Source organism: Leopardus geoffroyi, chromosome B1, assembly GCF_018350155.1.
Source record: "Leopardus geoffroyi isolate Oge1 chromosome B1, O.geoffroyi_Oge1_pat1.0, whole genome shotgun sequence".
Lineage (NCBI taxonomy): Eukaryota > Metazoa > Chordata > Mammalia > Carnivora > Felidae > Leopardus > Leopardus geoffroyi.
Genome location: NC_059327.1, coordinates 13,630,293 through 13,645,894, shown reverse-complemented (window position 1 = coordinate 13,645,894; position 15,602 = coordinate 13,630,293). Strand labels below are relative to the sequence as shown.

The window sequence follows — 15,602 nt, the reverse complement described above, 5'->3', positions numbered from 1 at the left end:
CCTTCCTAAAGCACTGTGGATCAACTCATGGACTGACTATAGATGTAGACACTCCTAGAGAATCTGTGGTAGGGACGACCACATAGAGTGCTTTCAATGCAGCATTAAAGTCATTTATAATCAAATGGGAAAACTATTTCGGTGATGAATATACGAATGTTTCGAAGTCCACAAGAAGAATGTTAGGTAGTTCCCACTTCAGACTTCTATGGTCTTGGAAACATATTTTTTCTCCTACTTCTAATCCTACAGCATGCATGGGATGAAATGGTGCCACAATCTAATCCATCCGAAGGAAAGCAGATCAACTGAGAACAAGATCTTACCATTCTGAACGTCCAACACATGATGTTTATCTAATGTCCAACCACCCATGTTGGAAGCGTCTAATTCATAGCCTTGTAAAATGGCGGTCCTCTTTTCCCACAGAGTCAAGTCCAGACATGACTCGTATTCGTATCCAACTGAAACTGGAATCAAGACAAATCACAGTTCATCTTAGCTACAGGCAGAGACGCAATGTACTGTTTTTGATAAAACGCCTTTCTTCGTAGTCGTGTTCTAATACTATATTTCTACTCATTTATGAGTAGCGTTTATTTCTATGTGAGAGGATTTGGCCACATAAAAGGTATTTTTCTAAAAAAAAAGCGATCGGGGCGCCTGGGTGGCGCAGTCGGTTAAGCGTCCGATTTCAGCCAGGTCACGATCTCGCGGTCCCTGAGTTCCAGCCCCGCGTCGGGCTCTGGGCTGATGGCTCAGAGCCTGGAGCCTGTTTCCGATTCTGTGTCTCCCTCTCTCTCTGCCCCTCCCCCGTTCATGCTCTGTCTCTCTCTGTCCCCAAAATAAATAAACGTTGAAAAAAAAAAAAACTTAAAAAAAAAAAAAAGCGATCTTCAAGTAATATTTTTCTATTGACTTGATAGGAAATTAGTATTTTTTTCCCCCCTCACACCACTTTTTCACAAGGGGTCCACAGCACAAAATGAAGACCAGACTGGGCACCTGGTTAAGTAATCAGATCAGACAAATCAGCCCCGGGGGGTGATCAGATGATAACAACTAAAAATTATATTTTCCATCTGAATAATTATAGCGGTGTAGTTTCCAAGAGTATTCAGCTGTGGAAGATATTTACAATAAGTAAGGTTCAATATAGCAAAAAAGATAGTCTGATTATGGCATCATATTCACGTTACTATCAGAAATGAACAATAACACCAGCAGTAGATTAATGTGAACAAATCACAAACGAGAAGATTCAGAGTCACAATGGAACATGGGTTTTAAATTTTAGAACAAAGCAGAGGGAGAAGTGGTAATTATCTGATTGAACTAATTCAAGCCCAAGGTATGTATTAATTCCAGAATAAGAATACTCTCAGGTAAAAACTGGTAGAACAAAAAGCATTCATCGGTTGTTGCTGTTCTTGGGTTGAGTGTGAAGCTATACCATACGTACATTTCTTCACATCAATCTTTTTTTTTTTTTTTTTTTTTTAATTTTTTTTTTTTTCAACGTTTATTTATTTTTGGGACAGAGAGAGACAGAGCATGAACGGGGGAGGGGCAGAGAGAGAGGGAGACACAGAATCGGAAACAGGCTCCAGGCTCTGAGCCATCAGCCCAGAGCCCGACGCGGGGCTCGAACTCACAGACCGCGAGATCGTGACCTGGCTGAAGTCGGACGCTTAACCGACTGCGCCACCCAGGCGCCCCCTTCACATCAATCTTTGATCACACTGTCCCATCATTCAGTGAAACAACTGGTTTACCCAATGTTTTTTTTTATTATTATTTTTTTCAACATATGAATTTTATTGTCAAATTGGTTTCCATACAACACCCAGTGCTCATCCCAAAAGGTGCCCTCCTCAATACCCATCACCCACCCTCCCCTCCCTCCCACCCCCCATCAACCCTCAGTTTGTTCTCAGTTTTTAAGAGTCTTTTATGCTTTGGCTCTCTTCCACTCTAACCTCTTTTTACCCGATGTTTTAAGAATGTCATTGCACTGAATTGACTCCTTCTCGTCAAAAGATCTGAGATGATTTCTGAACACAAATACTGTCTATATCCTCTCAAATACCCTTGTGAGCTGAAACCACCCTAATTGTCAGATACGGAAAACATCAAAAAGGATAAGGAAAGCTATGGAGACAAAGTTGTAAGGAAAAAAAACGAGAAAAGGAAGGAGACCAGTAAGGAAGGAGAACATGGGAGAAAAGGAATGGGACACCGTGGATTGTCATTCAGAACATTTTCTAATGTATAATTTCAGCCAGAAAAAAGGGATGCTGTCTCATCATATGGAAATACACTCCCTTTTCCCATGGTAGGTCTCAACCAACCAGCTTAGAACTCCCCACGGACAATCTTACTGCCTTCCCATCTGTTTATCCATTGAGTTTCGTGGGTGATTTGTTAGTTCTGACTTCAAGATAATATCATACTAGTTCTGACTTCAAGATAATTTTTTTTGGCTGAAAATATATTGATAAGGAACTTACCAACAGCTTCAGATAGACCATAGACCTTTTGATTATACGCATCTGTTTTATCCCATATAAAAGTATAGGCCAAGTTTGGCGAGGCAGGAAACCACTTCTGAAAGAGTCTTCCGACGACAGCCACCATAAGGTGAACCTTCATTAAATTAAATGGTATAATAGACTGGGTCATGGTGATCTTGAGAACTGACTTATAGCCTGCAGCTCTGGAACTCAAGTAGGAAAGTTTCAGATCTGTTCCTGGAATTGTAGTTTCTTCATGGAGTACCTAGGTATGAAAAAAGCGGAAGCTTAAAACTGCGATCGTGGATAACTATTAGGTAAAAGAGATTCCACAGGGGCGCCTGGGTGGCTCAGTCGGTTGGGCGTCCGACTTCGGCTCAGGTCATGATCTCGCCGTCTTGTGAGTTCGAGCCCCGCATCGGGCTCTGTGCTGACAGCTCAGAGCCTGGAGCCTGTTTCGGATTCTGTGTCTCCCTCTCTCTCTGACCCTCCCGCATTCATGCTCTGTCTCTCTCTGTCTCAAAAATAAATAAATGTTAAAAAAAAAAATTAAAAAAAAAAAAAGAGATTCCACAGAATCGAGACGAACAACTAAAATAAGACATCAAAGAGTTGCTCTTCACAAATACACATTTGAGCTGTGACTTCATTCAATAATTATAAATAACTCTGCCGCCAGCCCAATTTCTCTCCTCCTAAAAGCTTCTTGTCATTTATTTTGAGTTAATCATACCTCAGGTGCTATTCCTCACACGGAAGTCACTGTAACTGCTCCATCGGGCTGACATGCACTGACTTGTTGGCCTATAGTCACAGCCGATTCTCACTAACCCATCTTTCACCCCCATCACCCTGGAGAATTAGAGCAGCCATTTGTAAGATGGCTGGCTTAGAGCAGGGATGTGGTCTAGGCCAAAGATCTGGCCTACGCCAGCTGGCTCATTTAGGGATGAAACCTGGGCCTGTAGCCTCAGCAGCTGACTGGTCACAGCCTAGAAAGACAGGAGTGATAACAAAACAAGACCAATTCGTTTGGGTTAAATTGTAGCAAATTCCACATCCATGTGGAAAGGTAACAGAACGATAGCCAGTTCTTATAATTAGACACTGAGTGAGGACTCACCACTGACTTTTGATAGGATGGTAGATGGACTAGTATTTCGGAGCTGCATAAATTTCTCCCTAGCGAACAACTAATGCGTTACTGAATGCACAGGCAAGACACTCAACATATCCTTTTCGAGTTGAAGCTGGACTGTAAAAAGTTAAAATAACCACCTGCCTACGAATGATCTCCTTTACAAATTGGTAAAAATCACATTCTTAACCCTCCAGCCTACCCATCGATGTGACTGGCTCCATGAATGCTAACAAAGGCATACTGACATAGGCCAAAACATTAATTGTTTTGAAAATATATTTTACGTCGTGTGTAAAATCTTTCCAGACGGTTCAGATGCTAATTAGGAAGCACCTATTAGTTTGGTTACTAATGATCACTCTTCCCAGGTTTACCACAAGACACATATTGCAAAGTGCACAAGGCCATTTATGCTCAAGGATCCGCACCAGGAAGTCAACACTTTCTCTACTAAGAATTAAGTTAACACTCGCAAAGCTTTCCTCATATTGTCCTATCAAGCTTCTTTGTTCAGATAGAAAGGACTATCTGATTGTGTTAGAAAAATCTCAGAATGGCGATCCAGTGGTCAGCGGCATTTAGCTCCTCTCGCGTGGAGCATCTAAGACTGACGCTTAGCTGTCACCTCTGAGTTTTAATGACTTCAGTGGAACCCACGACAGTGAGGTTGTGGTGGTCAGTTTCAGTATAAACAAGCAGCACAAAAGAGTGGGCTAAGCAAACTTCCATGCTGGCCCGTGAGCCAGTGTTGGCATGAAGAGAGATGTGAGGCAATTTAGTGGATCAAGAAGGCATCGCTACGCTCTCACAGATACTGTTCCTATTTATTACAAGTGGGGTTTTCCTTCCCAAGTACGCCAACGGATTCCGGCCACGGACCGTCTCAGGCAAAATAGTTTACGGACATAGAGAAACTTTCCAGAGCTTTGTTAGACTCAGGGAGACCATTACATTTAAGATTGACAGCATTGTTGTGTGGCTGTAGGCTACAGGATGCATAATGGAAATAGAACTCATTGTTCTTCTATCTTTGGGGTGAAATACCAATGGGTGAGCTTGAAAAATAGATTCTGTGACTCTTGAATGGCTCTGAAAATGTAAGTGATCGAACCCCGAGGCATATAATTTGTTTCCTCTTATTTCCAAAATAATTTCTCATAAATCTGGTAGGTTTTCTATACGTAAGGCAGTCCTTTCCTTAATTAATATATATTTCCTGTGATCTTCTCGAGGCTGCGTCTCTAATTCAAGATATCATGTGTTATTCTTATCTTAGTAATTGATTACTATCTTTGTCATCATTAACCTACTTCCATGGAACAAATATCTGTAATTTGATTCATTAAAACATGTGTTTCTCCTATGTAATTGAACTTGACCATGTTATTTTGCATTAGAGGGAAAAGTAAATCTAGCCAGAGTGGAAAAAAGAAACCATTAAGCCTATTTTTTTTTTTTTTACCAGCTGTCTGATCTGTAAGCCTCATTCTTCACCCCATTACATATTCAGTTAGAAAGCGCAATAAAACAAAAAAAAAAAAACGGAGTAAAATTACAAACACAAAGGCTTACTTTCTCTAATTTTGTTATTGTTATTATTTTGTTTGATAATAAGTTAATGAGTATTTTATTTTATTTTATTTTTTTATTTTTTTTATTATTTTTTTTTTAAATTTTTTTTTTTTCAACGTTTATTTATTTTTGGGACAGAGAGAGACAGAGCATGAACGGGGGAGGGGCAGAGAGAGAGGGAGACACAGAATCGGAAACAGGCTCCAGGCTCTGAGCCATCAGCCCAGAGCCTGATGCAGGGCTCGAACTCACGGACCGCGAGATCGTGACCTGGCTGAAGTCGGACGCTTAACCGACTGCGCCACCCAGGTGCCCCGTGTGAGTATTTTATTTTATAATTAATAAATAAAATTATTTATCCAGTCAAAAAAAAAAAAAAAAAAAGAAAAGAAATACATCCTGTCACTGCTACCTTCCAAATCTCAGTCTAATCTGCTTCCTCTTGTCTCGTACCATTGTGCGTGTTGGGCACCTCTCCGTCTCCGTGCTGGACGTGCATGGAAATACAGCGAACACTAGTCAGTTCACCGATTCGTCTGTTTCCTTCTAGCAATTACACGTTTTGGCACTTGAGTTAGCTTTAGAGAAATCTGAAAAAAATGCCATGGGCCCCCCGGTTCCATATTGCCTAAAGAATTCAAGGTCTCCACTGTATGATAACCTGGCCCCAGGCTTTCCCTTTATATGCCCTACATTTAAATGGTCCATCAGCTTTAATACGACATTATTTGGTTTTATCACCATGTGGTTGCTTACACATTTTCTTCCATCTGGAATATCCTTTCCCTGCTTTGAAGGTCAACCTCCTCAGTGATGCTTTTTTTTTTGGCTTCTTTAGGAATGGACCCCCCTTGAACTTTCAGAGTTCTTCTTTCAAATCTCGATCACACTTTAGAGTGGCAAGAGCCATGCCTCACTAATCTTTTTATCCTAGTAGAGTACCAGGTACACATTAGACTCTCAGTAAATTTCTACCAAATGTTGGCTGACTGTTTGATGGAATGGGGAAAAGAACCCTTCATGTATTCTTGCAACTGTTGACTACCTGCAACCCATTTCAGTGACTCAGTTTGCTGAAAGTTTGCCCCCTATAGACAGACAGACAGACATTGCTTCAAGGTTAAATCTATTTAAGGCCTGGCAAGGAGCTCAGCCTGACTACACGATGACCCCTGGGAGGAAACACTACAGTGCATAAGGCTACAGTGAATTTCTAATAAAAGTTTCAGCCCAAAGTCGGCCTGGTTACGCAGCATATCATCCAGGGGTCTCTTCTGCATCATAGTTGCCTGTGAGAGTTCTCCTTACCTGTTATCCTGGACCTTCTCGGCTCGTCTCCTCTGCTCTCTATCTGTACTCCCTCCCTGGGGGTTCTTTCTCATCCTATGCTTTATGTTTATCCGTAACACTGATGACCCCCAGGTTTAATATCTTTCCTTCCAACCTCTCCCCTGGACTCCGCTCGTACGTATCCCCTCCTTACACCTTCCACCCTACCCACCTTTGGTCAAGCCACCATCTTTTCTCCTACTTACTGTCTCCCACCTGGTCTCCTTATTTGAACCTTTCCCCAATATAAAATATTCTTAGTGTAGCAATTACAGTGATCCTTTTAAGAAGGAAATCAGCACCTGTTACTGCTCGACTCTAAAGCTTCCAACAGCTTCCAATGACTCAAAGTACACACACGGTCCTTAACCGTGCCACCATCTTCAATGACTCCGGGTTTGGGCGTCACTCCTTCACGCAAGCCCTACCCGCTGACCTCTTTGCCGTTCTGTGAACAGGCCAAGCATGCTCTTCCCTCGGAGCTTCTGACCTTGCTCCTTACGCTGTCTGGAAGACCCTTCTATCTACTCTTTCACTTTCTTAAAGTTTCTGCTGAAATATCAACTTATCAAAGAGATCCTCCCGGACCACCGTTCGTAAAATGGCACCCCGATCCGTTTTACCCTGTTTTACCTGTGAAAAATGAGTCTTATTCATAACCTGACATACATTTGTCTGTTTGTTGTCTCTCCCCCTTTTAGCTGGCAAGCTCCCTGAGGGCAGGCATTCATCTGATTGGCTTACTGCTTCATTCCATTCTAACACCGCCTGGTGCAGAACAGGTATTCTTTTTTTTTTTTTTTAATTTTTTTTTTTTAACATTTTATTTATTTTTGAGACAGGGAGAGATAGAGCATGAACGGGGGAGGGTCAGAGACAGAGAGGGAGACACAGACTGAAACAGGCCCCAGGCTCTGAGCTGTCAGCACAGAGCCCGACGCGGGGCTCGAACTCACGGACCGGACCGTGAGATCATGACTTGAGCCGAAGTCGGACGCTCAACCGACTGAGCCACCCAGGCGCCCCAGAACAGGTATTCAATAAACATTTGAAGAATGAATGTGACAAAACGGCTATGTGCTGCTGTTATTTGACAGACCACATATTTTTACTTGGCTATTTATGAATAAATTGCATTATTATTGTACCTAATGTCCTATCTTTAAAACCTCAAAATTATTTCCTTTTAAAAAACATTTATTTATTTACTTTTGAGAGAGAGAGAGAGAGAGAGAGAGTCTACAAGGGAGGGGCAGAGAGAGAGGGAGAGAGAATCCTAAGCAGGATCCACACTATCAGCACAGAGCCCTATGTGGGATTCAATCCCAGAAACCCGGGATCATGACCAGAGCCAAAATCAAGAGTTGGACGCTCAACCAACTGAGCCACCCAGGTGCCCCAAACTGAAAATAATTATTATCTAAAAAAAATTGTTTTTAACATTTATTCATTTTTGAGAGACAGAGAGAGACAGAGGGGCAGAGAGAGAGAGAGAGACACAGAATCCGAAGCAGGCTCCAGGCTCCGAGCTGTCGGCACAGAGCCCGAACGCACGAGCCATGAGCACGTGCCCGAACGCACGAGCAGCGGGGCTCGAACGCACGAACGATGAGATCATGACCTGAGCCAAAGTCGAATGCTCAACCGACTGAGCCACCCAGGTGCCCCTCAAAATTATTTTTAACTGAAAACAAATAGGAAGGAAAAAAATCTCCAGACATTTCAGTAGATAAAAGGAATAGTGACAGTATGGCTATTTTTTTAAAAGTTAGTTTTCTTTTTTTCTTGAGGAGAATAGGCTTTGCTATAAATTATTAGAACTTAAGACCTAATATCAAGCTTTTTAGGTAAAAATATCTTGCGGCAATTAATAAATATTTGCTGCTAAAAATCAAAAAGTCATCTTTTCTGAAACATTTTTTACTTACAATTATAATAAAACATTAAGTTACTGAGAATAATGACCATAATTAATTGTTGCCATGTTCACCAGGAGGTCAGGAACATACAGGTACCAAAAGCTTTTTCCAGTGAGTGCATGAGCAAAGACGTTATCAGCTAGTTGAGTTTAAGCTGTTTTTCTATTTGGCTACAACCAGTAAATATATACACATATAGTATAGCCTGAACAAAAAAGTATTTTGAATAGATCTTTAAGAAATAACTAGATATCCTACCACAGTGTTATATATTCTAGCGCGCGCGCGCACACACACACACACACACACACACCCCCCACATTCTATGTTTCATTCTACAGAATATTTAGGATAGTGCTGGACTTCTGCAACCCTTTTTAAAGATTCTTGGGACACTGCACGATCTGAAAAACGGTTTCCTTAAAAGGGACTGCCTGCTAGAATATTCTACCTGTGTTTCGGGAATAATAGGGCTGTCTTCAGGAGATGATCTGAAAAAGGTGGATAAAGGAGAGGACACGATGATAGGATTTGGCCTCACAAATCCACTCAGATCACAGCTGGGAATGTCATTCTCTTCCTTCTTCATGACGAGGGTATCCATCACATAAAAGACATTCCACGGAATCCACACCGTATGATACTGAGTGAGGAATGGGGATCGTTCAAATACCAAAGTCAGGGAAGCCCCTCCATTTGCCACCAGGTCAAACCTAAGAAAAAACAAGATTGCTCAGTGAATTATCTGGATCCCATACAGCTTCCAACAACACTCAACTGCATCAATAAATATGCTTTATAAAGATAGCCGATTTCCCCCCAACTTTTATATCATAGGGTTTCAAATCTATAAGAGTATGCAAATAATTATACAATGAACACCCATATACCCTTTACTTAGACTTACCAATTCATTAACATTTTCCCGTATCTGCTTTATCTGTCTACCCATCTACTCTTTTTTTCAGAACCATCTGAGCTTATGAAATATCACATTGAAATATTTCAACAGGAACCTTCTAAGACAAAGAAAATTCTACAAAATCACAACACTGTTACCACGTCAACTTTTTTATTTTTATTTATCTTTATTTAAAAAAAAAATTTTTTAACGTTTATTCATTTTTGAGACAGAGAGAGACAGAGCATGAATGGGGGAAGGTCAGAGAGAGAGGGAGACACAGAATCTGAAACAGGCTCCAGGCTCTGAGCTGTCAGCCCAGAGCCCGACGCGGGGCTCGAACTCACGGATAGCGAGATCATGACCTGAGCCAAAGTCGGACGCCCAACCGACTGAGCCACCCACACGCCCCATGAGCTCAACTTTTAAAGTGCTGTGTGAGCACGTGACTTTAAGTCTGTGTCATGTGCACCGTCACAGATTTCTGGAGTCTAAAAGTTGTCGCAGTTCTATATTAAATGGAACAATAACACATATTGGGTGATATAAGAATGCCTAGTTTTTATACTGAAACTACTTCAAGAAAAGATAGTGCAGTGGGACTAACTCACATTCCATCCTGGCGGGTAATAGTATATCCATATTCTGGGTAATGGAAAAACGAGACATTTACTCCAATGAGAGGAGTTCCATCAGCAGTTAGTACTTGGCCTCTGATGACGGATGCAAGGCTGTGGGAAAAGGAGAAGAATCAGAATGAGCGTTTGTCTCCTCAGGCCAACAGTACCATGATTTAGAGCTAATTCATCCTAAGGATAAAATAACACTATCACCCACACTTGTTATTCCCCCAAACCAGACCTGAAATACTCCCAAGACAATGTCCCTTTTAATTCGGTGCAATTCACATTCTCTAAATGCCTGGTGTTTACCCTGGGTTTTTAATTTGTTGCAATCTGGTTTTTGGAGAGTTATCAAGACCGATAATTTAGAGATGAATTTTTTAAATTATAAACTGCACTTTTTCATAAGTCATCTATCTGGTGCTTACATGAAGAAAAGTATACCTTCCAATTAATTCCAAGGCAATCCGTAAATCTGCGGGGACCAAGGAGTACAAGATTTAAAGGGGCAATAAGGCACATTTGTGGAACAACTTTTAATCAACTGCTGGGTCTAACTGCATTAATGCTGTTAAATTACTGCAGATCCAGGAGTTCCAGCGTAAATCATCTTCTTTTACTCAGTGAGACACAAGACACCTGCTTTCACTTACTGGTTTATTTTCAGGTCATTACTGCTCTGTAAAGCACCAGTCAAACAGCTTATGCAATCTTACTGTGATGCCGTTAGCTGTTCCATTACATTAATTCATAATTTATATTATTTAGCGAGCTCAGCTAAAAAAAAAAAAAAAAAAAAAAAGCTCACTTCTGCTTTGCCTTTTGGGGTCTTTTCACTGCTTCTTTTGAAACATTTCCAACCGTGCTAACAAAATCAACTAGTTAAATGAAGATTTATCGACTCCTTAATGGGATGTCCCGTTATGGCTCGGATACTGAAATTGACAAAGTATGTGAACTGTGTCAAAAATGCTTGAAACGCGAAGTTTGGTGAGGAATTTGCCGAAAGAGGAAAAACTGCATCAAAAGAAAAAGCACTTTCCTCAAATTCAGTCATCAGCATTTCGTAAAAAGTGCACGTAACTACTGATAACAACACTACACATCTACGTAAGGAAAAAAAAATGCATTAACCTCTTATTGAAAGGACTTTCTCCAGGTAGGACATGGGTGCTGTCAGACCCTATGAGAAAGCTGATTCGATCATAGAAGGACTTGGCAGCCTGCTGCGGGGGGGACTGTAAGCTTTGGCTGATGACATCCTGAGGGTCAGGCAGTCCATGGCAGTAAGGCTGGTTTTGGCAGGAACTCTGTAAACAGCAATCAGGATCCATACAGTCAACGAGCCCATCTGCAGAGAGAAGTGTAAGCCAGTGAGAGAACTCCTCTTTTAATCTGTGACTAACGTTTTGTGCGCTACGTTTTGTTTGTTGGTTTGTTTTCTTTCGTATCAAACGAATCTCCGCCCCCACCCCCACCCCAATTGAGAGTAATTTCTATGAGGCCTACTTTTTGGAAACGGATGCAATATGAATACAATATTTGCAGCTGCTTTCACGCGGAGTAAGTGTTTAGATCGGAGATGACGGATTCTGATTAAGAAATTAAAAATTACTGATTAGAACAATCTATTAGTAGCTTGAAAGAATATAGATTATTTTTAAGTATAGTCACTGAAGCCTTCTATATTTTAAAGAAAACGTACTAGGAGTTAACACAGTGAGCGCGATTGGTGAATGGATAGGCAACTACTCAGGGAGAAGTTCTAAAATTTGGGAAAGGGCCAGAAAATGAAAGTCTGTGAAATGAAGCAAACACAAATCAACATAAAACGGATGAGATTAGTCAACCATCTTTCAAGGAAACAGCTTTCCCAAGGAAGGTAAAGTGTGTTCCAAATAAAATTAAGGCAACTCTCAAATTTTAAACAGGATCCTGGGCCCCTGGTATGCTTCTGCTATAGTGGAGGTGTTACTTTAAAATGTGGCAAATGTAAATACGCCATAATATTATAAATGATAAGAAGCCTATCAGAAAAGAAAACTGACCCGCAGTGTTGGCGACATGAGAAGTGTAGCGGGTAGAAAGAATCTGCTAGGGCCTTCTCCAGGAACATCAAAAGGAAATGACATTCAATGCCCCATGTAAGTATTTTGCTTGAAACATATAAACCAACTCATCAGTGGATAAGAGTGTCAGGTTATGATGATTCGGTGACATTATCCCTTAAGATCATACTTTCACTGGCCAGCTGATACATGAATTGTGATCTGCTTGGCAATTACATGTCTCAGTACAGAGTAATAAAATCTTAGTTTCTGAAGACTTTAAATCATTCTTGGGAGATCAAATTGGTCTTAAAAATCTTTAAACCCAGGCATCAGGTCTTTGCGTGACCCTATTATGACAGACTCAATCGAAAATATCTAGTTGACCTACGTATTTTATTTACACGAGTGTTTTTTAGTAACTTTTATTTTCAAAAAAAAACACACTAGCCATTTGTTTTTGCTTGAGGACACTCTTATTAATAGAATGTAAGTTTTCCCCTCCATTATCTGACAGCAAATTGCGACAAAAGAAAAGAGACTAAACTGAGTCATGTCACCCAGTCTAAAAGTATGTCAACAGCGACATAGTAAGGTCAGAAACCAAAGACGAGGGGTCCTGGATCAATGTCCTTTTTTTCCCCTAAGTTTATTTATTTATTTTGAGAGAGAGAGAGAGAGAGAGAGAGAGAGGGAGAGAGACAGAGAGAGAGAGACAGAGAGACAGAGAGAGCAGAGGAAGGGCAGAGAGAGAGGGAAAGAATCCCAAGCAGGCTCTGTGCGGAGAGCCCCACTCGGGGCTCAATCTCATGAACAGTGAGATCATGACCTGGGCAGAAATCAAGTCAGTCGCTTAACCAACTGAGGAGCCCAGGTGCCCCCTGGATCAATGCCCTTAAGTCATTTTGCACACCTGAAGCAGAAGGTAGGGAACACTTGTGATTTCTCCTAATACTCCCTTCTGTTTCTTTGGGCAACAGCCCTACGTGGTCATTTAGGTGTCCATCCCTCCCTCTCTGTCCACGCGCATTTCCCCCTTCATGTTTGGTTCAGAAATGTTTGGTTCAACCGAACTTGCTGAGCTGGAGTAAATTTCAGGCACTGTCTGCAGGTCCTGCCCCCCGCGCCCCACCCCCCATCTCCTCCCAGGCTTGAAGCTGTACGGCCGTGAGGTTGGGGTGACTGCATCCCTCCAGCTGCCAATCCAGGAGAACCTGGTTCGGAATGAAGCCATTCAAGAAGCAGAGCCAAGAGCTGGACACAAAAACAATAGGTCACAGTGGCATCTTTAAGGTTTTTACAACAGGCTGGACTGGAGCTCCTGGGCTTCTCAGGTGCAGAGGCCAAGCTATTTTCTTCTTCTTTATGCCTGTCTGGGTTAGATTTTCTGTCACTTACAACTGAGAAAGACTTAGTTTATCTAGAGACAGTAACTAAAAGTCTGTTCACTATTTTCCTTGTAGCTGAAAAACAAGCCGAATACACAAATGCTTGAATTAAATTTATAGTGCGGGGCTGCTTTCACGTTAGTATTTTAATTGCTTTGTTAACCACAATGAGTCACAATGAGTCAGAATTTCTGATAGGCAGATCTTCTTATGTATTGTTTCCTTGTGATAGTTACATTTTTATGCAGATGTCCATCATGTTTTTTAAAGATGCATTCATTATTTGAAAGGGCAGTTTTATTCCTTTGATAAAAGTTTTAAATCATATTTTAAGAAAATCAAATTAAACCGAGCTTTGAAATTTTATATAAATTTATCAAAATGCTACTTTCTTGGCCAAAAGGCCATGAAGATGATAAATGTCTAAATATTTCTCCATACTTTTGGAAGAAAGATAAAACTATGCTTATAGGATTACTTTTCACGAAGACATAATAATGCAACACATTGTATGTATTTTTCTCTCAAAGAAAGAGAAGCAGTTATTAAGACTCAGATTTTTGTAGTAGACTATTGAACTGTCGTCTCAGTATCATTTCTGGCTTCAAAAAAAAATTAAAAAATAAAACCCTTCCAGAAACAATTCATGACTATATATTGAGATTTTATAAGGAATCTTAAAAAAATTTTTTTTAAATGTTTATTTTTGAGAAAGAGAGAAAGACAGAACACGAGTTCTGAAGGGCAGAGAGAGAGAGGGAGACACAGAATCTGAAGCAGGCTCCAGGCTCTGGGCTTGCAGCACGACACGGGGCTCGAACCCATAGACCGTGAGATCATGACCTGAGCCGAAGTTGGACGCCCAACCAACTGAGCCATCCAGGCGCCCCTTATAAGGAATCTTTAATTACGTGTTTTATGATCTATTTCAGAGTTCTCACTCCATGACTTTTGAGTGGGTGTGCATATGCTTGGGAGAATCATTTTACACAAACATTTTATATTCTTGCAAATTTTTCCCTTACGTTCATCCTGTAGCTTAGAAAGAGATTACTCACTTGGAAGAGAAAGTACTTCCAATTATTGTATTTTATCTCCATTAATCTTGAAAAATAAAGGTTAACTGCCCCTCATCCTTTCCTTCCTGACACTACTCCCCCAGTGTCTTCCTTTAGGCAATAAATAGTACAGTTGCCCAAGAAGAATACTCAAATTTAGCCATTCATCTTTGTTAGTTTATGAAAAGCAAATGTACATCTGGCATGTAGTCTGCAGGTCATAAAACTGCATGAGATTGACACCTTCTGAACTAATCAGTTGGAAATGCATTTTTACAAGCCTCTCTGCTAACATCAATCAGAGAAGGAATCTCATTTTCAACAGCCAAGATGCAGGGACACATAGTTTGTTATTTTTCTGCAGAGTTTATCAGTAACTTGCCCAAGCAACTGACGGATGGTTATGAATCTGGCTCCCTATAACTTGGGAAAACATTTGTCATTCTTTGTACTTACACAGGTAGGGCTATCTAGTACAACTAAGTTGATTACCCACTTGCCCAAATGTACAGGGTAGCAAAATTGTCTTTGTGGAATAGCTTCTCAAAATCATTGAGATTCCAGGTAGTATCAGGAATATTAGGTCAGCTTAAATTTGTATTCGTGTAGACATCATCTCTAATAGAATTAATCATAAAAAAATCTAAAGAAAATCAGAAGTGCTCAAAACCCCCTGAATAACAACTTCAATTATCTGCTTACATTATTATTCATCATTATTATTCATTATTATTATACATAATTATTCAAGTATCTGCTTTACATTAAAGCAGATAATTTAGTTTATGCTCTGTCCACTCAATCCTGAAAATTCTTGCTTGGTTATCATTTTAAAACATGTTCTCGTCTTACCTTAGGCTTCCATTGGACTGTGACAGTGGGTGGCAAACTTACTTTGCAAAGGGCCAGAGAGTAAACAATTTAGGCTATGTTGGCCATGCAGTGTCCCACACTGTTCAGCCCCACCTTTATAGAGCGAAAGCAGCCATAGACATTATGGAAATGAATGGGTGTGTTCCAATAAAACTTTATTTACACATACAGGCTTTGGCCCAGAGGTCATAGTTGGCCAGCCTCTGGTCTTGCTTTAATGTTTCTACCCCAGCCTAT

At 40.7% G+C, this 15,602-nt stretch overlaps 1 protein-coding gene across 24 annotated transcripts in view; it reads right to left on the bottom strand.

Annotated features, from left to right (window-relative positions):
* Positions 1-15,602, bottom strand: part of TENM3 (teneurin transmembrane protein 3) — a 1,282,904-nt gene that overhangs the window by 56,642 nt on the left and 1,210,660 nt on the right. For all 24 annotated transcript variants that reach the window (XM_045452383.1, XM_045452387.1, XM_045452410.1 and 21 more), the window contains 5 exons: positions 11,133-11,349; positions 9,987-10,106; positions 8,926-9,187; positions 2,511-2,778; positions 327-470 (listed from right to left, as the gene is read on the bottom strand). In XM_045452383.1, the coding sequence (XP_045308339.1) occupies positions 327-470; positions 2,511-2,778; positions 8,926-9,187; positions 9,987-10,106; positions 11,133-11,349 (1,011 nt within the window). The remainder of the gene's footprint in view (positions 1-326; positions 471-2,510; positions 2,779-8,925; positions 9,188-9,986; positions 10,107-11,132; positions 11,350-15,602) is intronic.